The sequence below is a fragment of the Paramisgurnus dabryanus genome, chromosome 8 (genome assembly GCF_030506205.2).
Source record: "Paramisgurnus dabryanus chromosome 8, PD_genome_1.1, whole genome shotgun sequence".
In the NCBI taxonomy this organism is placed as follows: domain Eukaryota; kingdom Metazoa; phylum Chordata; class Actinopteri; order Cypriniformes; family Cobitidae; genus Paramisgurnus; species Paramisgurnus dabryanus.
In genome coordinates this window covers 2,022,214-2,044,065 of record NC_133344.1, presented here as the reverse complement: position 1 = coordinate 2,044,065, position 21,852 = coordinate 2,022,214, and the positions used below count along the sequence as shown (strand labels likewise).

Here is a 21,852-nt window from a genome sequence, read left to right as displayed (position 1 = left end):
AACATTTACTATAGTGTGATGTTGTGTGTGTGCTTTATAAAGATTTTTATTTTAAGAACAGTTGTGGTGCTGTGTTAGCTTGCAAATGGGGAAACATGCAAAATATTAAAATCCTCCAAATTGATGTTTTTAATCGCAGTGGATTTATCAAGCGAGTCTTGAGAGAGAAGAACCTCACAATTCTTGCTTTCAACATGTGATGCTTAAATGCAACTGACTCACAAACAGACTGCGAATACAGTTCAGAGACAAACAGACAAGAGATAGACAGACAGACAGACACTAAACCATCATCAGATGTGGTGCATGTGACGTCATCCGAGCATCCAGCCCGCGTATCCTTGGAGAAGTCGCTCCATGGTGACCGGTTGCCATAGAAATGCTCGTTTCCTTCCGAGTTGCAGCGGAATATAGCGGGGCGCGCGCGCTTGACGCGGCATGTCGGTGAGCGCGGACTCAATGGAGAAGCTCGTGTTTCTGTGCGGCGCGGCGGCTACCGGGGTAAAACTGATCAATGACCGTCGTTCTGTCCGTGTGTGCGCGCGCCTTTGTGAGAGAGAGCTGTGATTCGCGTGGATGCTTCGAGTGCGCCCGTGCCGCTACGGACCCGGGCTTTAGTTTACGCGCGTGTGTGATTCACGGTCACGGTATGCCTGTGTATTACCGAGAGACAAACGAGAGAGAGAGAAAGAGACGTGAGGCGCGTGCAAACGGGTTGTTGCGCTTTAGGAAATCTATAGCTGTCGTTTTGTCTGTGTCTCTCGCTCTTTCTCTCTCTCTCTCTCTCTCTCTCTCTCTCTCTCTCTCTCTCTCTCTCTCTCTGTGTGTGTGCTGAAGAGATGGTTTGCATGTTAATAGAGATGTTAAGATCCATTCATTGGTTATTCTGTTAATTAGGCGTGTATGTGCGCACGCGTGCGTGCGTGCGTGCGTGCGTGCGTGTGTGTGTTAGCTACCAGGAACAAGAAGTTTTTTTCATACACACAGTTGTTATTTTGTTGACTAATTGTGCTGTGATGTATTCACTAATGTATTTACCTTGGTGAATAACCTCTTACCTGCTCAGGTGTCACGTCTGGAGTGTTTGAGTACAACAGGTGCACACGTGTCACGCGGCCCCTGAGGTTACATACAGTAGACAACACAACCTGTGATCTTACACAACACAGCAGCACAAAGTGTGTGTGTGTGTGTGTGTGTGTGTGTATGTGTACTGTATATGTGTGTGAATGGACTGCTTGTGATTCTCTTCAGTGGTTTTCTTTTCTAGACAGAATTTTTCCAAGATTACGCTCACAAAAGCAGGTTTAGATGAGCTTTACCATGCAGCTCTTTCACAGAAAGTTACAAAACATTCAAACCTTCAAAGTCTATTAATCTGCAATAATAACCACAATTACAATGTGGACAATTATGATTTAAGTCATAATCGTGCCGCGCTAGTTTGTGCTACAAACATGAATGATCCTTATGGCTCTTTAATGCTTTTGTTGTGAGGTTAAAACAGAAATATTTCTCACGGGCTTCAGAGAGAAGTGAGTCATAGTTAGAAAGCAGAATATCCTTTGTTATTAAATTGGCTTGTAGTTTGTATAAAGAATGCGTGTTGGTTTTTATGCCAAGATTATAGTATAGTGACTTACTATATTAAAATGAAAATAAAATTATTAAAATATGTTTTTTGTTTAGTTTGTCATATGAGGTTTTTTACTGATGAAGTTGTTTTGTCATCACTCAGGTAAATGTTGAGGACAACAACGACATGTTACCGAAACCTCGACGCGCTGTTACCATTCAAGAGATCGCAGCGCTTGCTAGATCTTCACTTCACGGTAACACAAACACACTATAACAGGGCCTTTATTTTGCTCTGATTGACACCATGACCTTGACCTGCTTTATTACTTCGTTATTATGAATGTGTTTAAGTCAATGAACCATCATGTCTTACCCTGTGTGTGTGTGCATGTGTGTATATGCGCATGTGTGTGTGTGTGCATACAGGTATCTCACAGGTGGTTAAGGATCATGTGACAAAGCCCACAGCGATGGCACAGGGGCGTGTGGCGCACCTGATCGAGTGGAATGGTTGGCGTAAACCCACAGACACACCCAGCGCTCTGGAGTCTCACCTCACATCATACTCACATCTGTCTGAGGGGGAACAGGAGGCCAGATTTGCTGCAGGTCAGTTTGACTTTCTCTCCTCTACATGAGTCAGTTTATCGTGAGCAATCAGTCTAAACATTAAGACCTTGATGTCCACACAACAACACATCATCTATGAGAGGCAGAACATTGAACGATCTACAGTCCTCAAAAACAGAAAATACAGGGGATTGCTGTCTAGGGTTGCAACATTTCAAGGCTGGAAACTTTCAATGGGAATTAACAGGAATTTGAAAAAAAAATCGGAGTTTTCTATAACAGGGAACTTAAGGCCTTGTCCAAACGGACACGGGTATTTTTTATAACCGTGACTTTTTTTATGCAGTTCGGCGGTTCGTCCACATGAAAACGCAGTATCAGGGCACTGAAACCGAACATTTTTGAAAACCCCTGCCAGGGTGAGGATTTTAAGAAATGCCGGTTGCAGTGCTGTTATGTAGACAGTAAAACTGGGTTTTTTTGCCTTGCAAAGTCACTTTTGTTATGCTTCTGATTGGCCAAGTTGGCTTTACGATTTGGGTTATATCGCCACCTGCTGGTTTGGCATGCTCTTGACAGCGCTTGATAGCATGTTTTTGCTTTTACATGATGACGTGATTTCTTTTAAACCATAGACTGTAAAAAAAGATGGACAACGCAACGTCGCCTCCCTCCATTATAATGAATTGAAGCCAAAAATGTCCAACTATGGTCGCTGCCATGTAACGTGAAAACGTATGTTTGGAGCCAAGGCATGCGCAGAAGGAATCGTTTGTGGAGCCAGAGGCGGAGCCGTGGTATCAAACTTCTGCCCAAATGCTCACGCGACCAATCATAACAACACGCCCCGTTTCTATAGCATCAAACTACTAGCTAAAATGAAACTTATCACAAAAATAAACACTTGAACATATATCAGCTTAATAACAACTTCTTGAAAGGACCAAAACCATCTTTCGGAAACTTTTATCGGAAGTATAATTTTTTTTTATTTAGAGAAGAGTCCCATTCATTTAAATGGAGAGGGCAGGGTCTATGACTTGTACTGCAGCCAGCCACCAGGGGGCGGTCAAAGAGCCAGAAGCTTCACTTTTCAAGGCTTATGAGGCACACCTGTTTTAAACTGAGCATGTGTGGACAGGATTTTTTTGGAGGAAAACTCTAGTTATACAATACCCGTGTCCGTGTGGACTAGGCCTGAATGTAGTAAAAAAACACAAGATTTAATTCAACTACAGCACAATGCTTACTGAAGGGACATTGAGGCCACACCCCCTACATGTACTTACATTCATCCATACTATGCACAGATCATTTCCTCAATCGTGTATTCACGTAAATTGCTTACATTTGTTTAAAACTATTGTGTTGTGTGTAAGCTAGTGTGCAAGAACATTGTAAAGACAAATACACTGACCAAGATAACATTTAGTTGAAAAGTACCCAAAACCTACCCAAAAGTTTGGACACATTACTATTTTTAATGTTTTTTAAAACCTGCATTTATCTATTCAAAATTTTTTTTATCAAATAAATCCAGGCTTGATGAGCGTAGTTATCAAGAATCTTCAAAATTTGTATTTGCTTGGATGCATGCCTGCTTATGATCAAACTAAATGTTTATTTATGTTTGTGTATGATATAGTTTGTATACATATCCCCTAGTTTCCAAATAATTGGAATATTTCCAAACTTTTCCAGATTAAGTTGCCATGGGAAGTTTTCGGAAATGTACAGAAAACTTTCCGCTTCTTTGCAACCGTATGCCTGATTGTTCAATATTAAAAAGCACTAATTTCCCTGAAGTCTAAATGAATAAGATGCAGTGTAGTCTTGATTTAAAACTTCATGTGAGATTGATTTAGATTTGGACTGAGTTCGAGTAGCAGATTATCTCTAGGGTTTGGGTCTTGGTTCCTTTCTGAAGGTTAATCGCTTCTCTGTTGCTCACTGCTGTGACAAAGCGTTTTCCCACCGCAGTCATTTATTGGTCGTACCTGAGCAGAATTCATTGAGAGCTCGCTCGTGTTGTTTCCCACAAACCCCTGCACTTTATCAATGTCACAGCATCTTTCTCTGGTCTTTCCTTTTGAAAAAGTCACTAAATATTCATGTCATTCGATTGTGTGTGTGTGTGTGTGTGTGTGTGTGTTGCTGAGTTGTGAGTTTTCTCTGGCACTGTTTAATGTGTGTCTGTGTCCTTGTGAATGTGTGGATGTGCATTTACCGCTACACACAAATGCACACCGTGACTCTTTGGATAAAATCAAACTATGCTTACATCCAGGAAAATTGCCAAACTCAACAAAATACGGAGTGTGTGTGTGTGTGTGTGTGTGTGTGTGTGTGTGTGTGTGTGTGTGTTTGCTGACAAAGCTTTCTTCAGAGGGTAAGAGATTAATGAAAGAATCAATCTGTCAATCAATGAACGAGAGTCAAACTAAACTTAGTACTGTACATTTCATTTAGCTTGTCATCAGTAGTTTGTCTTAATTACTTCATTTATTCATTATATCACTGCTTTCACCCAAAAAACCTTCAATCATTAAAGTTCTGTGCTGGTCTGGTGCTGGTTTATGCTGGTTTGTTGTATGTGTCTGGTGAAGCACATCAGCATGCTAATCTTCTCTAATCTAATGCAATAGAAATCTACATTTTGTCAATAAATTGAAAATGAAATTGTAAAAGACACGGTTCCCAAGGGTCCTTGAAATCCTTGAAGTTTGTGAATCTGGGGGAAAAATTCATGGCCCTGGGAAGTTTTTGAAATATACATACATAGATACAGGTCACTGAAAGTGCTTAAATCTATTTTATGTTATAAGTTTTCAGGAAAAAAATCCATGTAGTGTAGGATAATATCATAAAAATTTTAGACTTTTTAAGCACACGTGATAAACTGTTCACTTTAAATGCGTCTGTATTCAAATGTTGATTCATACAAAATGCTTTTTTGCATAGTTGTGATTGAAACATGAAAATGTCTCGGGTAACGTATGTAACTGTTGTTCCCTGAGAAGGGAACAAAACACTGCGTCTCCCTTGCCATACTTCCTGCGTCCCTGTAACGTCGTCTTTGGCAATATTTCAGATAGCGATACTTCCTGGCAACACTCATGTCTACTTAAATGAGGAAAGACAGATAATGTCAAAAAATGTGTGCTGAAATTGCATCTTTATTGATTGATGATTGATTGGCTCTTTTAACCGGAAGGCAGGACTTCCATCGCCAGAGTGACCATATTGAGCCATGTTGCATTGTCTCCATTCATTAAAGGTGCAATGTGTAAATTTTAGCGGCATCTAGTGGTGAGGTTACGAATTGCAAACAACGGCTTAGCCCACTGCTCAGCCCTCGCTTTCGAGCGCATAGAGAAGCTACGGTAGCTGCCACCGGAAAAACATGTCATCGTCTGAGACAAAAAAGTTTGTCCGTTAAGGGCTTCTATAGAAATGTGTTGGCACAAAATGCCGACTTTCACGTAAGGGGACCCTCGTGCATGTAGATAAAAAACATCTAATTCTACAGTAATAAAAACTTAACGATTCGTTATTAAAAGGTCTTTATACACTCCTAATAATGTAGTTATATATAGTTATGTATATGATATTGCAAAGATCCTTGTAAAAATTACACACTGCACCTTTAAGGAAGTGTGTACAAATATTAACTCTATTGAATTTATCGGAAATAAGTTTTTAATCAATGCGTTTGTGTGTTTGTAGGGGTAGCGGAGCAGTTTGCCATCGCGGAGGCGAAACTTCGTGCTTGGTCTTCGGTAGATGGTGATGAATCGAATGATGATTCATATGATGAAGATTTTCTACCTGCGAATGAGCCGGTCACACAGAGCACAGGTAACACACAAACACTTCATCTATAGTGATCACATCTGGAGCTATATAAAAAAGTGACAAATTTATATCCATTTATTTGATTGATAAACTTCTTAATAGGACTGCACAATATATAGACATGGCAATGTGCGCATCTGCAACAGTCACAGCAGAGCATTGCTGGGATGCCTTTTCCAGTGTAATTACGCTTTAATACGATGTTAACTGGTATGAAATACCATCACGCAACTATTTTTCTCAAATTGCAAGAGCTATACAAGAAATGCAAGGCAGAATTGAATTCCTCTCTAACAGAGCTTTTCAAGTCACCAATAATCAAGTATTTCTCATATCTCAATAAACATTGCAGAAAACAAACTATTTCCCCAATATTCTGCAGCCCTACTTCCTATATATATGCTGATGTCATCACAACATGAATTGTGATATTTTTTCCTTGCCGTCCTGATTGTCCCACTGCCCTACTTTTATTCTCTCTCTCATGCACTCATTTTGTTCTTAGCCGCTATTTGATATCCCAGCATTCATTTCTCTTGCAAGTTTAATGTGGTTTGCACGGGCAGTAAGAGCGAAGAGAAAAACTCGTCTGCAGTCTTACAGATTTATATTGTGTCCTACGCCTTGCTAAACAACACAATTATAGCCAGTGCAACACGTTTTATATGCAGCGATGTGAAATCGTACCGAGCCCCTAAGTTGACATTGGAGTAAACAAAATCTAAAGTTTAGTTTCATGTGCTCACGTGAAACCTTCATGTGCAGAATTTTTTGAAAGTTTAGTTTAACATGCGATAGTTTAACGTGCGCACACGATAGTTTAATGTGCGCACACAAAGTTGAATGTGCGCTCGCTATAGTTTCATTTGCGCACACGATAGTTTCATGTGCGCACACGATAGTTTCACGTGCGCATGCAAAACTAAACTTTATTAAAATTTTGCTCCATGTCCCCTTAGGGGCTCCGTAAAATCGTGAGGTGAGAAAATGTCGCAATAATGTTTTGCACGTTAGTCTAATGCACCTGTTCTCTGATCCCAGATCTTCCCTCGTACCCTAACTACCTGAGAGATCTGATACACACTCAGGTGTGTCAGAATCGCCTGCGGGTTCGAGGTCTGTGCGAGGCGGAGAGCGGCGTCGGAGCTGACCTTTCACCTCCCGTAGGGTCGCCGGGGTCACCGTCCGAAACGCTCTGCTCCAGCATGTGCAGTTTGGACGAAAGACACCCGCTGCTGCGAGACCTCGGACGCCACTCGGACACCCCCGCCGCTGACCTCGCCGCCAAAATCCTCGGAGCTCTTCAGGGAGGGGAGGAGCTATTGTTGGCCCGCCTCCAGAGGATGGGCCACAGACGAGGCCACTCCCCTTGTTGCTTGGCGACGTATTCCGAGACATTCGAAGACGAGGACACGCCTTGTAAGGATTGTGGAGGCAGAGTCTGCCTTCCTCCGGAGTATTCCTCTCGTAGAAAGGTGTCGGACGTGGCTTCGTCTGGCGTAGTCTCGCTCGACGAGGAAGAAGTGGATGGAGATGAAGAGGAAGAGCAGTGACCGGTTTTGACTCTGCATGTTTGTTTTGGACTAATTTGCATTTCGGTCTTTTTTCTCGTTGAATTCTGGACACCATTTGCTCTTGTGGTTTGACCTTTAATCTTGTGTTTCTTTACCAAATGGTGAAAAATACTAGACTTGAACTTAAAACATTCTCCAACTTAAAACAAAAGCGCTAGAAGTTTTACAAACGAGGAACAAAAGACTGACATCGACCTTATTATCTCTGCATGTCTTGCAAGTGCCGAACTGAATGTGAATCATAAATGTTTGGATCTGGACGTCCAGTTGTATAGCACGGTTTGTGGATTTGGCTGTTGTGTAATCTCGCTCCTTATATGATGTCATGCCCCATTGCATTCTGGGTCTTGATGACATAACGCCTGTTCCCCGGTCGCATCTTTCGGGCATGGCTTGCTGAATACGTCAAACTGATATCTGATCTGTCACAGTCGTTTATGAAGCGACACAGGAATGCTGAATGTTTATAACGTGACAGAAAGATTTATTACAAAACATAGAATGCCTAAGAAAACTGACGATCAAGTTTTTTACGTTTTTGTTGAATTCTTATTATTTTGACTCTTCATACTCAGTGGAACATTTGATTTGTTAATATTTCAAGATCATTATTGTCCTAAGATGAACACATTGAATGTGTAGGAGTAATTCAAGTGTTGTTGAATGGATGTAAAAGACGAAGCTTCGTGTTCGTGGACCTTTTTGAGAGTTGCTCTATTTTTGTACCGTGTGGTTTTTGCGGTGAATAACTGAGTAACGCTGTGGTTCGTTCACTTGTTTATTGCTTTATTTCTCGATTTCCCTGTCCCTGAATTATCACTGTGTGATATTGTCGACATCAGGAAAAAACTAAACTAATGTGAAAAAGAAACAAATGCACCTTTTGCTTTGCTCTTTGTTTCTGGAGAGGGAATCATTTGCTCTCATTTTTCTCTTTGTGTTCTGTAAATGTCAATCTCTCTCTCTCTCTCTCTCTCTCTCTCTTTCTCTCGCTCTCTCTCTCTCTCTCTCTCTCTCTCTCTCTCTCTCTCTCTCTTTCTCTCTCTCGCTCTCTCTCTCACTCACTTTAGGAGCCACTCCAATATTCACTTGTTACCATGGAGAACATGAATCATAAGAAATTGTAGGTCTGGTCAATCAGACAGTTTTGACAATCTAATAACCCCCCTACCCATGTGTGTGTGTGTGTGTGTGTGTGTGTGTGTGTGTGTGTGTGTGTGTGTGTGTGTGTGTGTCACTTGTACATCTGTACAGTATTTATTTGACTTATATTGATTTGAAAAATGTTACAGCGACAAGCAGTCCAACCTCAAAAACCTTCTGAATCATCGTCCGTCTCTCGCGCTCCACATTTTCAGTCTTCTGAGGCCCTACAAGAGCTTTGTGTGGTAAACTAACTGAAATGTTAGTCATAGTTCACTAGATCAGTGGTTCTCAGTTTCATGGCATTTTTAAAATACATTAATTTATTATAAATACTGTGTGATTAAACCTCAGAAAAATAAGGCTACTAACCAACAGCACTGTGTTAAAAATTTAATATAATTTAAGTTTAAAGTGTTTTATGGCATAATTTTTCTTTGTGGGGGGGGGGCAAAGGTATGCACCGTACACAATGGGGGCCACACGCCAAAAAAGTTTGAGAACCACTGATTTAGAAACTGTTGCTTTATTGGTTCCTCAGGGTAAACATTAAAGATGTCGCTCGCACAATGACTTGATTTAATATCACACAATCAGAAAAACATCAAACTAGATTTATATTCATAAATATAATTATGTAGAAAATAAATATCCCACCTCCATCTAAAATCCATCTTATTACATCACTTCCCTTTTATGGCCCAGCTACTTCCTGTATCAGCCTCATCCCACTTATGCCATATCCAGTGTTTCCATGGCAACAGCTGTTGAACCCAGCTGCTCATTTTTTCAGACAGAAATGTGTGTTTTAAAGTTTTTTTCTTATGACTTTTAATAGCCTGGATGTTGTGTAGGGTTTAAATCCTTACAATAGCACGTTACAGATACATATAGATACGTTACAGATAGTTTATTGTGGAAAGCTTTCTAAGAGATCAGAATCTTCACCCACCAGGCAATAAAATAGGTGAAAAAATCTTGAAAATTCACATTTAAAACACAAACTAACTCCTCCTCCCACCTCTCTCTTTCTCATTGCAGGAGTGAGATATACATTTTTCTTCAGAAATGAGTAATGTCACTCTCTTTTACTGTCACTACAGCAGTGAGTTACCACAGGAGTAAGTTGTGTTTATCTCACTCTTACAGTGGGAGTAAGGCATGTCTATCTCATTCTTCCCACATGAGTGTGTTATGTATATCTCAGTCTTGTTGCAAGAGTGAATTATGTTGTACTCACTTGTTGCGGGTTAATATACGTTTATCTCACTCCTATAGCAGGGGCAAGTAATGCTTATCTCACTCTTCCCACATGAGTGTGTAATGTATATCTCAGTAAATTATGTTGTACTCGCTTGTTGCGGGTTAACGTTATGTTTATCTCACTCTTACAGCATGGGTGAGTAATGCTTATCTCACTCTTACAGCATGGGCGAGTAATGCTTATCTTACTCTTACAGCGGGGGCAAGTAATGCTTATCTCACTCTTCCCACATGAGTGTGTTATGTATATCTCAGTAAATTATGTTGTACTCGCTTGTTGCGGGTTAACGTTATGTTTATCTCACTCTTACAGCATGGGTGAGTAATGCTTATCTCACTCTTACAGGGGGGGGCGAGTAATGCTTATCTCACTCTTACAGCAGGGGCGAGTAATGCTTATCTCACTCTTACAGCATGGGCGAGTAATGCTTATCTTACTCTTACAGCGGGGGCGAGTAATGATTATCTCACTCTTACAGCATGGGCAAGTAGTGATTATCTCACTCTTACAGCAGGGGTGAGTAATGTTTATCTTGGTGAGTAATGCTTATCTTACTCTTACAGCGGGGGCGAGTAATGCTTATCTCACTCTTACAGCAGGGGCGAGTAATGATTATCTTACTCTTGCAGCAGGGGTGAATAATGCTTAACTCACTCTTACAACAGGGGCCTTATCTCACTCTTACTGCAAGGGCGAGTAATGCTTTTCTCACTCTTACAGCAGGGGTGAGTAATGCTTATCTCACTCTTACAGCAGAGGTGAGTAATGATTATCTTACTCTTGCAGCAGGGGTGAATAATGCTTAACTCAATCTTACACCAGGGGCCTTATCTCACTCTTACTGCAAGGGCGAGTAATGCTTTTCTCACTCTTACAGCAGGGCTGAGTAATGCTTATCTCACTCTTACAGCAGGGGTGAGTAATGCTTATCTCACTCTTACAGCAGGGGCGAGTAATGCTTATCTCACTCTTACAGCAGGGGCGAGTAATACTTATCTCACTCTTACAACAGGGGTGAGTAATGCTTATCTCACTCTTACAGCAGGGGCGAGTAGTACTTATCTCACTCTTACAGCGGGGGCGAGTAATAATTATCTCACTCTTACAGCGGATGTGAGGCTAACTATCTCATTCTTCTGACATGAGTGTGTTATGCATATCTCAGTGTTGTTGCAAGAGTGAATTATGTTAAACTTGCTTGTTGAGAGTTAAAATATGTTTTTCTTACTCTTACAGCAGGGGCCTAATCTCACTCTTACAGCAGGGATGAGTAATGCTTATCTCACTCTTGCAGAAGGAGTGATTTAAGTTTTTCTGTCTTACCGTAGGACTGATGTTGGTTTGCAGGAGATATGCTGCAGGAGTAGGGTTGGGCATCATTTCCAATTTATTGATTCCGATTCCAAATTCGATTCCACTTATCGGATCCGATTCCTAAAGATTCTTGGTTTCGATTCCAATGGGGTAAAACGCAATAAAATTCAAGTCTTTATAGATCAATTTCGAAGGTTTGCTCGAAATGATTTTAAAATAATCTTCCCTCGTAATGTAACATCTACCTAAATGATAGCGACTCAACAACAGAAAATGCATTCAGGCCTTTTGATTGATCTTTCACAACACTTTTTCCCTGTGTTTGCCTTCCATTTGAAGCGAGGGGAAAGGGGGTCTCACGTGTAGCATGTGCCGGCTACTGTCGGTGGCAACTAGATCACTCGGCAGAGTCAGCACTCAGGATGCGCAACACATCAAACAAGGTGCATTCTTAAACTCAATATGATGAACCATCGCAGATGCTTTGCAATATTGCTGGTGACCCCAATCTTGCAACATAATAGTTACACTTAGCTTTGTCTATTTCTTATTTTGCAAAATGCAGCCACACTTCAGAGCGCCTTTCACTGTGGTCCATCGTGCTCACTTATCCAAAATAAATGGAATTGAAATTGTAATTTTTATTAGCATTTTGCATATCTAGATATAGAGATATTGCATATCTCCCTCTTATTGCAGGAGTGAATTATGTTTCTGTCTCTTTCACACTGCATGTTTTTCTCTCTTACTGTAGGAGTGAGTTATGTAACGTGCTTGATGTTTCATGAGGCAACAGGATTTTATAGTCTGATTATGAATCATCTTTTGGACTCTATTTCAAAGACAGCAGGTGTCATGTTATTCATTTCATCCTGCATGTGTTTCTTTCTCTCCACCTTTTTCACACTAATAATTCTTGAAGGTCTTTCATCTTCTTCTCTTTAGTGCTCAATCTCTCTGCATGCGTCCGTCTTTTAAATCTCACCCCCTGAGCACAAATTAGCTCCTTTTTAAGGTTAAAAGCTATACAAAGCTCTCTTAGGTTCCAGAACACTGTCTATCACACCACGCTCTGATTGGTCAGATTCTGTCCATTGTGATGTACATTCAAGCGTCCAATGGCATCAATAGATTTCAGCGGGTGCGGACACCGTCCTCGGGCCACAGACGACATTGAGCAGCAATTGAGCTGTGTGTCATAGTGAGGTCAAGCATCTATAAATAGACAAACATTGACCTCTCGAAAATCACCGGTCAGGATGTGAGACGTGATGTTGTGTGTGTTTTGTGTGTGTGTGTTGGGGTAGGAGTGTGTTCAACACACATTTATCTCACTCTTAATTAGAGCTCTTCATGGCTCTCCAATTTCGTTTCTACAAATGACATTCATTAGAGACGTGAAGTTTCACTTAATTAAACTGTGTTCGTTCCCATGATAATGAAATCTAGCCGTGCGCGCACACACACACATTACAGGTCTAACACTGAACCAGTCTATGTTCAACAACTATTTCTACTTTCAATTTATATTTTAGCTCTTTCTTTCTGGTTTATAAATATTTGATGGCTGGTTATTTTGATATCCGAATGTTTGTTTCTGCATTTATTTGTTTGAGTTGAAAATAAAATGGATTAATGTTGTTTGTAAGGATGGAGTCTGTGGATACTTTATCAACACCGTGACAGATTCATACTTTCATTAACATGATTCATTGATGTTGTGCACTATCGCTTTTGCTTTTGCTCAAAAGGGTTGAAGGCTTCAACCCTCCGTTGTGCTTTGAGTTTCACGCTGCCTTTAGAAATAAAATCACATCATTTATTTACTTATAGATTTATTTATAAAGAAAAATGTAGCTATTGCATGCAATATGAATAAATGTACATTAAAAACCTTGCAGTGCAAACCCAAAACAAGAAGATAAGTGTTTGGCACAGATGCACTTGAATGACTACTTGTATATTTCTTTATTTTTGGTTATATTTTGAGCTATGATATGAGAAGACATTTAAGTGATTTTTTTTAAAAGCAGTTAGTTGGATGGTGGGATACGAGTGGTTTCTGATAACACTGTGTTTGGAGTCTCCCATGTTGAAGTTTTCCATGTCTTATCTCATGGACCGTTATTCCAGGAGTGGATGCCAAGGGCCAAGACCTTTTATGGAGTGCTGAGGGTGACCAGCTGACCCATAATGCACTGGGGTGAGCTCTCTATAATGTGAGCCCGGGCTTTTGTCATTCATTCACAAGTCTGAATCTGCCATGGCTTCTTTGAGCGGATCTTCAGCGTCATCGTATCATCGTTCATCGCGTTACAGTACGAGCACAGTGAGATCTTTCAGCTCAGATTCTCTCCACCCGAGACTTCACAGTCAGTTTGGGGAGGAAACTTCCATCCGCTCCCTCGCAAACGGGTCCGAGCAAGAGCCTTTCACCCGTTACCATGGTAATTCACAGGATGAATCGTCATGGGATGAGTCTTTTGGCGGTTACCAAGGTAATGGAGAGTTTGGTGGGTTATGAAGGTGACAGAGGGTAATCATAGGTTCTTGAGATGTTACCAAAAGGATTGAATGTTTTATGGGTTATCAAGGTGATCAAGAGTCTTTTGGAGGTTACGGTGAAGACCAGGGGCCTCATTTATCAAGCATGCGTACGAACAGAAGTGTGCGTAAAGTGTGCGTAGGAACAGTTTTACGCAAAGTGTGGAATTTATCAAATTGCACTTATACGTAGAAATGTGTGTAAATATACGCACACCTCGGAGTATGCGTACGCAGAGCATCTAGTGGTAGAATAGCGTTACTACTCAGGACCGTCCATCCCCAGCGTTAAAAGAACACTTTGCCTATTTATTATCCACCCCAAGGTGTTAAAAATGATTACTGTTAATAAAGTAACTGCAAATCAGTGTTGAAGTTAATTAATGAAATTAGTGTCTAACCCTATATTAGAAAGCTCCGTCAAATGCTTAAAACAGTGGCTTATCTTGCATTATTGGAAGACTTGGCAAATCATCCATTCCGCCTGGAGCGCGTTTTCAGAGATCGCGCCGATGATGCTGGTTATGCGGCTGTCCAAGGTAAGTTCTGTCATTGTCACGTCGGTGTGCTGTGACGCGTTTTTTTTTTTTTGGCTGATAATTTAATGTCAAACCACTTTTTTATTTCTAGAAGTGTTCTCCCAACGGAATTAAACTCACTGGTAACATGTTCCCATGCAGACTTGTTTTCTTTTGTTAGTCATTCCCCCGTATTAAGTGAACCAAATAAATGTGTTAATAACCTCATCCACCAGTAACTCAATTTCTGTGTCTGTAAAGTTCCTCTTTTTCGCTCTCTTTGCCATTATTGCGATGAGGGAAAAAGCACAACCACGTGACTTATAACGGGAGGTGTTGTCACCATATATGGTTCATCGGAGGCGTTTCGGAATGCAAATGACCATGAACGTGCACGAGCATGGTGCTTAAGAACAAGTGGGATTTATCATCAAGGATTACTTACTGATGTGCGTACGAACCCCGTGCGCACGTTTGATAAATCCCGATTTTTTTGTACTTAGGCACATTCTAAATTTCATTCGTAGGTACAAATATAGAACATTTTCTACGCACTGTTGATAAATGAGGCCCCAGAAGTACAGCAGAGGAGTTTACCAGGGTGACTGGAGTCTTGGAGATACCATACAGGGTAAGTGAAGAGCAATGATTTACACTAGTACAGTTCAATACAGTTACATTAAAACCCCAGCGGTGTCTGAATGGTAAAGTCAAAGGTTTTATTACAAACAGAGATCTGAGGAGAGCTTTAAATAAACCAATAAGATAGAAGTTGTGCTATTTTGTCAATTTAGTAACAGCAAAGTATTTGACACAGTACATCATCTTAAATGGATATTTTCATATCATGTTATTATGTGCTTAACATGTACAGTAAATTGTACAGTTCTTCACTGTGATTGTATTTTAGTATGATTGGAAGAGCAATTTTCTAACCAATCAGCATGCAGGAGTGCAAGTGTACTTATTATAGATTACACTTGTGGAGTAAAATGACAGGTTTGGTTTATTTTCTAGCAAGTTAAACAATAGCACTTGCATGTAAATAAGATCTCATTTTTGTTCATCCCTCTGTTATCTCTTAAAGGCTCCAGATGTTCTGGCAGTACAGGTGTGGTGAGAGCGATGGGAGACAGTTACTTTCTGTCCGCAGATGTCAGTGGGTTTGAACCACATGAAGTGATGGTGTTGGCCTATAACCAGTGTGTAGTTATTCAAGCAGAGAAGGTGTGTGTATCTGTCTGTCTCTCTGTCTGTCTGTCTGTCTGCCTGCCTGCCTTACTGTCATTCTGTCTGTCTGCCTGCCTGCCTGCCTGTCTGTCTGTCCATTCGTCAGTTCGTCTGTTTGTCTGTCCGTCAGTTCATTTGTCTGTCTGTCATTTCGTCTGTCTGTCTGTCCGTCTTTCAGTTTGTCTGTCTGTCCGTCCCTCCGTCTGTCTATCTGTCTGTCCGTCTGTCTGTTGTCTATCTGTCTCTCCGTTGTCTGTTAGTCTGTCAATCTGTCTGTCTGTCCGTCTGTCTGTCCCTCTGTTTCTTCCTATCTGTCTGTCTATCAGCCTGTCCGTCCGTCCGTCTGTCTGTCTGTTAGTCTATTTGTCCGCCCATCGTCTGTTAGTCCGTCAATCAGTCTGTCTGTCCGTCCCTCTGTTTCTTTCTTTCTGTCTGTCTGTCTGTCTGTCTGTCCGTCTTTCAGTTTGTCTGTCTGTCCGTCCGTCCGTCTGTCTATCTGTCTGTCCGTCTGTCTGTTGTCTATCTGTCTCTCCGTTGTCTGTTAGTATGTCAATCTGTCTGTCTGTCCGTCTGTCTGTCCCTCTGTTTCTTCCTATCTGTCTGTCTATCAGCCTGTCCGTCCGTCTGTCTGTTAGTCTATTTGTCCGCCCATCGTCTGTTAGTCCGTCAATCAGTCTGTCTGTCCGTCCCTCTGTTTCTTTCTGTCTGTCTGTCCGTCTTTCAGTTTGTCTGTCTGTCCGTCCGTCTGTCTATCTGTCTGTCCGTCTGTTGTCTATCTGTCTCTCCGTTGTCTGTTAGTCTGTCAATCTGTCTGTCTGTCCGTCTGTCTGTCCATCTGTTTCTTTCTATCTGTCTGTCTATCAGCCTGTCCGTCCGTCCGTCCGTCTGTCTGTCTGTTAGTCTATTTGTCCGCCCATCGTCTGTTAGTCCGTCAATCAGTCTGTTTGTCCGTCCCTCTGTTTCTTTCTGTCTGTCTGTCCGTCTTTCAGTTTGTCTGTCTGTCCGTCCGTCCGTCGGTCTATCTGTCTGTCCGTCTGTCTGTTGTCTATCTGTCTCTCCATTGTCTGTTAGTCTGTCTGTCTGTCCGTCTGTCTGTCCCTCTGTTTCTTTCTATCTGTCTGTCTATCAGCCTGTCCGTCCGTCCGTCTGTCTGTCTGTTAGTCTATTTGTCCGTCTGTCATCTGTTAGTCCGTCAATCAGTCTGTCTGTCTGTCCCTCTGTTTCTTTCTGTCTGTCCATTTGTCTGTCTGTTAGTCTATCTGTCCGTCCGTCCGTTCGTTCGTTGTCTGTTAGTTTGTCAATCCGTCCATCTGTCTGTCCTTCTGTTTCTTTCCGTCTGTCCGTCCGTCTGTTTCTTCCAGTCTGTTTACATCTGTCCGTCCGTCTGTCTGTCTGTGTCCGTCTGTCTGTCTCTGTATATCTATCTGTCTTTGTCCATCTGTGTCTCTGTCTGTCTGTCTCTCACGCTTTCTTTTTCTCTCTCTCTAGTTGTACAGAGCACATTTATTAGAATACTGACATCCCTTACCCGTAAGATAAACTGATATATTCATTAGCAATTTTGAACATAACTGATTTTTTCCCAATCAGACTGGATTAAAACAAAACATGTTATTTTTTTAAGATGGGAACTAAACATGCTTTACTGGAGTAATTATGTAACAGGTCAGACATTTGAATAAAGCATATACAGTAGTGAGCAGTAAACTAGTGGTCTATTCAGATCACACTTACCAGACTTCTGTTGTTTGTGTGTTTGTTTCAGACTGGAATTGATGGAAATGTCGCAGGCAAGTTTACCCATAAGTTTGTGTTGCCAGAGGACATGGACCCGCTGTCAGTGAGCAGTTCAATGGCTCCCGAGGGAATGCTGCTGATCAGGGTCAGGCGAATCACAAAACAGTCGATTCAACCCGCGACCGCTATCTTTCACACTGAGGCTCATTTTTGACCTTCTGTAAATCTGATTCTGTAGCGAGGAGAAAAACAGAAACTCATCCAAACACATGCTCAATACGGAAACAAATACATACAGACTTAAGAAGATGATGTGCTATAAGTTAAACATTGTGTCTAATTAGATTGTGTATTTCTTTTCATAGCCAAATAAATGATGTCATCAGGTGAGGAGGTTACCATAGCAACAGCAGACTGCTTCCCTGTTTGATCTGTATTCAATAGTATTTATCCTTCTTGTTATACATTTAAATACTATTTAATATTCAAATATTTTTTGTCACAGCTTTAAATTTGCTTGTACAGTAAAGCACAATCCTACATCTATTGATTATTGACATTTTAATTGTGAATGAAATAAACAGGTTTGATGTTTTACAGTACAGAGTTTCTTCAAGCTTTTTATATCATATCTACATTTTATTTTTTACATGCATGAGGGCTAAAATTAAATCGTTTCAACATGTTTCAGTGTATTATCTACAATATATTATCATCTATGTTGAATAAACAGCAGGACACTTCACAATCTTTTAACCCATGACTTTCCATTATTATTTAAGATTATGATGGGTTAATAAAAAGATGAGTGTATTATATCTATCTATGATATTGTCTGAGTTAAATGATGATTTTTGACAAAACAAGCACAGAAATGTCACAGATGGCTTTGTTTTGCTTTTATTCCTGTAGGGGAAATCTGATCTTTAAATGAATCTGACCCTAGGGCTTTCTAACCTACTTAAAACATCAGCGGCCTATCAAAGTTAACAAATCTGATCAAAGAATTAAACCATAACCAATCAGACGTGAGATAATAGAAAAACAACTCAAACGTCTGTCCAGAACAGATGAGATTTACTGGAAAAGCGACAAAGAAAAATACAAACAGGTGTGAATATTGTAAAGTTAAAATCTCTTTATTTATGCCTGATATACACAACATGTTTAAACTGCACTTGATTTTTGGAAATTGCACAAATATTTTTGTTGTTTTGCACTTCACGTTCATGAAATAACAGTACTGAGTTCTGATGAGTTATAAAAACTAATGAAGCTTATCTACAACATTTATTCTCACTAGTTTAGTTCTTAAACTCAAAAAGAAAGCATAAATAACATGTTAGTGTGTCTAAAGCGCTTACTAATCTCTGTGGCAGTGATTTAGCAAACATCACTATTTGCAAACATCAAGAATCATCATCTTTACCGGTTTCTTTAGAGAAAATACAGCAGACGACTCTGGGCCAGATCCACACCGGATCTACGCCAAAGTCAACAGTTCAGGGGTCTCATTATAAAATGCTGTGTAGAAACCAGCCTAAATTTGAGCTCACGATCATTTATCAAAAGTGCGATAAAACGAACGTACGCACAAAAAAATGTGCAAATAGATGTGGATATAATTTGCAAATTATCTTAAAATTGTGCACCGCTAAATAGTTTAACATCTCCAGATTTAAACGATGCCAAGAGCACACGGCAATGTTTAAATCCTTTACAAGCAAGAAAGACTTAAATTTCCAAAAACGTGCAGCAATCGGACAAGCAAAAGTGCGTACGTCTGGTCAGACCCTGCCATGACTTTTCCTGACAATACTTTTACGTACGCACACTTTACAAACAAATCTGTCTGTATGCATGCTTTATAAAAATGGCCCCAGGTGCAGATCCGGCCCGGAGTCGTCTGTTGTCTGGGAAGTGACAGATACTTTGAATTCTGGTTACAAAGAAGCAAACATATTGTTATTGCACAAATTGTTATTGCATATTACAAAATATAAAATCAGTGGATCAATAAGATTGTTAATAAATATGATTCTCAGAAGACATGAACAATACATTTGATGTAGAAAATACAAACAGAAGCAATGCTGATGTCAATCATTTGGTCTCTTTTAAAAAAAAAAAAAACACGGGCTGAAAACTGTAAAGAGTATCATTGGTCAAGAAGATTACAGCAGCGTACGTGTGTCTACTGTAAATGTGCATCTGTTTACTGTAATCATGAGAAACAAAACAACAACATCAAAAGTCTCTGAGATTCAACTAAAACGCTCCCTCAGATTTCTTTCAATGTTTGTGGAAATAGTCTGAGATTTTGTCTGACTGAAAAACATCTTAAATTTTAAAAAGAAAACAAAATTACATGTTGTTTTAAATATATTAAATCTGTACATCTAGAACAAACTTCTACATAAATCATAACAAAAATAAAATCAGGTCCTCCAAAAAATTAACAGATTAAAGCTTACTGGCCATGAGAAAGAAAGAAAAACATCTGTTAAGAATCAAAATGAAATCAATTCACATTAAAATGATCTGTTGTTGAATGTTAAGACATAAAAATTATCAACAAACATTAAAAAGAGAAAATCAAACATTTCATTATTTGTTCAAGTCGGCTGTTGTTTGTAAGTCAAACTCATAGATTCTGTCAGAAACACATCCAGTACAAATCCTCTCTAAAATTGGACCAAATAACATTAAATCAACAGTACTGTAACAATCCAAATATGAATGCTCATAAGATTTGATTTGCGAGAGGACGTCAGGTGTGCCGACAGAATCAGTCAAAGAAAAAACACACGGTAATATTACCATAAAACTCTACTGTATCAAACACTGGAGTGAATATCTGTGATGTCATTTCCTCATATTTGTGTATTCAGTGACCTCATACAGTACAACAAATCACAGCCCAGTCAAGTGCTTAACCAACAACACGAAAATAACGAGATGGAGAAAAGTTTTCCCCTTCATATACACTAATAAAGCAAACATTCACACACAGACGGATAACTCAACATTAGCTTTCTACTCAATGTAATGGTGTCTGGTGTCGTCTCTGGACTGTGATTGATTTAACTTTTATCTCAGTGCAAACATGTTTACCAGCTAATCCAAACAGGTCAAATATATGAATAACAGTTTACTGTAAGGTTGTGCTAATGCAACTAACAAAAATAATATTTTTACAGCATTTAAAAAAAATTTCCACTTTCATAAAAAATTCTTGGTAATTTACTCACCCTACTGTCTTCCAAGATGTTTATGTCTTTCTTTCTATAGTCGAAAAGAAATTCATTTTTTTTTTAGGAAAATATTTCAGGATTTCTCAATACACTGCAAAAATTACTTTCTTATTTACCTATTTTTGTCTTGTTTTTAATACAAATATAAAAAGAAATCTTAAATCAAAAAGCATTTTCTTGATGAGCAAAATTACCAAAGAATATAAGTCAAGTTTTTAAACAAAAAATATCAAATTTAAGTGAATGTGTGCGTGAAACATGCAAAAACAATCTGCCATTTTTTTAAATTAAGTGTTTAAGTTTTTAAAAAATTACCCCAATTCACTTACATTTTGTGTTTTTTTGTCTATAAACTAGACTTATTTTCTTAGATCATTTTGATCTTTGAAAAAAATGCATCTTGATCTAAGAATTTTTAGATATTTCTACTGAAAACAAGGCAAAAATACTTAGTAAGAAAGTCATTTTTAATTCAGTCTATAGTGGACCTCAACAGTTCACAGTTTCAATGCAGCTTCAAAGGACTCCAGACGATCCCAACTGAGACAAAAGGGTCTTATCTAGCAAAACCATCATCATTTTTACCCTATAGTAAAAAAATAAGTATTTAAAAAGCCTGTGTGATGTGCCAGCGCGTATTACATAATCACATCGAAAGGCCATGCATGATGTATGCGAAACTACCGCTCCAGTGTTTAGACGTTGTTGTATGATACATGATAAAAATTCATGTCTTTGTGTCAATTTATTGTTTAAAATGGTCCACAAGTGTGCAGTTGTTTCACATATGTAACGCGTAAACTTTTCACATAATTATGTAATATGTAAGGTCGCTGGCGCAAAACACAGCTTAGTGTACAACGAGAACTTGTGGTCTTTTTTTTGTGGTCTAAGCTGCAATGAAACTGTTGATGTCCACTAAAGTCCACTATGGAGAAAATGCTTTCCTCAAAAAAATGTAATTTCTTCTTGACTGAACAACAAAAGACATCAACATCTTGGATGAAATGGGGTGAGTAAATTATCAACATTTTTTATATAAAAGTTAAATATTAATTTAATATTAACATTAGAAAATAATAATAAGATACAGTTGTATAATATTTGGTCAATAATGAATCAAAATGAATAAATGCTGTAAAAAAACATTGCTTGTTCATAATTCATGATACCTTACATTGCAAAAAAAATGACTTTCTTACTTAGCTTTTTTTGTCATTTCAGTACAAATATCTACAAATTCTTATATTAAAATCCATTTTTTGTTTAAG

General features: G+C 39.4%; 2 protein-coding genes across 8 annotated transcripts in view; both read left to right on the top strand.

The window, feature by feature from the left end:
• fam131ab (family with sequence similarity 131 member Ab) overlaps positions 1 to 8,444 on the top strand; it is an 18,670-nt gene extending 10,226 nt beyond the window's left edge. For 6 of the 7 annotated variants that reach the window (XM_065280333.1, XM_065280332.1, XM_065280330.1 and 3 more), the window contains 4 exons: positions 1,739 to 1,832; positions 2,005 to 2,187; positions 5,875 to 6,006; positions 7,045 to 8,444. In XM_065280333.1, the coding sequence (XP_065136405.1) occupies positions 1,763 to 1,832; positions 2,005 to 2,187; positions 5,875 to 6,006; positions 7,045 to 7,556 (897 nt within the window). In that variant the 5' untranslated portion in view covers positions 1,739 to 1,762 and the 3' untranslated portion in view covers positions 7,557 to 8,444. Of the gene's footprint in view, positions 1 to 357; positions 502 to 1,738; positions 1,833 to 2,004; positions 2,188 to 5,874; positions 6,007 to 7,044 lie in introns of those variants that run through there. The other variant, XM_065280331.1, reaches the window with a different exon arrangement.
• A 197-nt stretch (positions 8,445 to 8,641) lies between these two features.
• Positions 8,642 to 20,852, top strand: hspb12 (heat shock protein, alpha-crystallin-related, b12). Its single transcript, XM_073815471.1, has 5 exons — positions 8,642 to 13,796; positions 13,893 to 13,932; positions 14,930 to 14,991; positions 15,448 to 15,587; positions 17,356 to 20,852. The coding sequence occupies exons 1-5, from the start codon at positions 13,562 to 13,564 to the stop codon at positions 17,539 to 17,541; spliced, it is 663 nt and encodes a 220-aa protein (XP_073671572.1). The 5' UTR covers positions 8,642 to 13,561; the 3' UTR covers positions 17,542 to 20,852.
• The last annotated feature ends 1,000 nt before the right edge of the window (positions 20,853 to 21,852 follow it).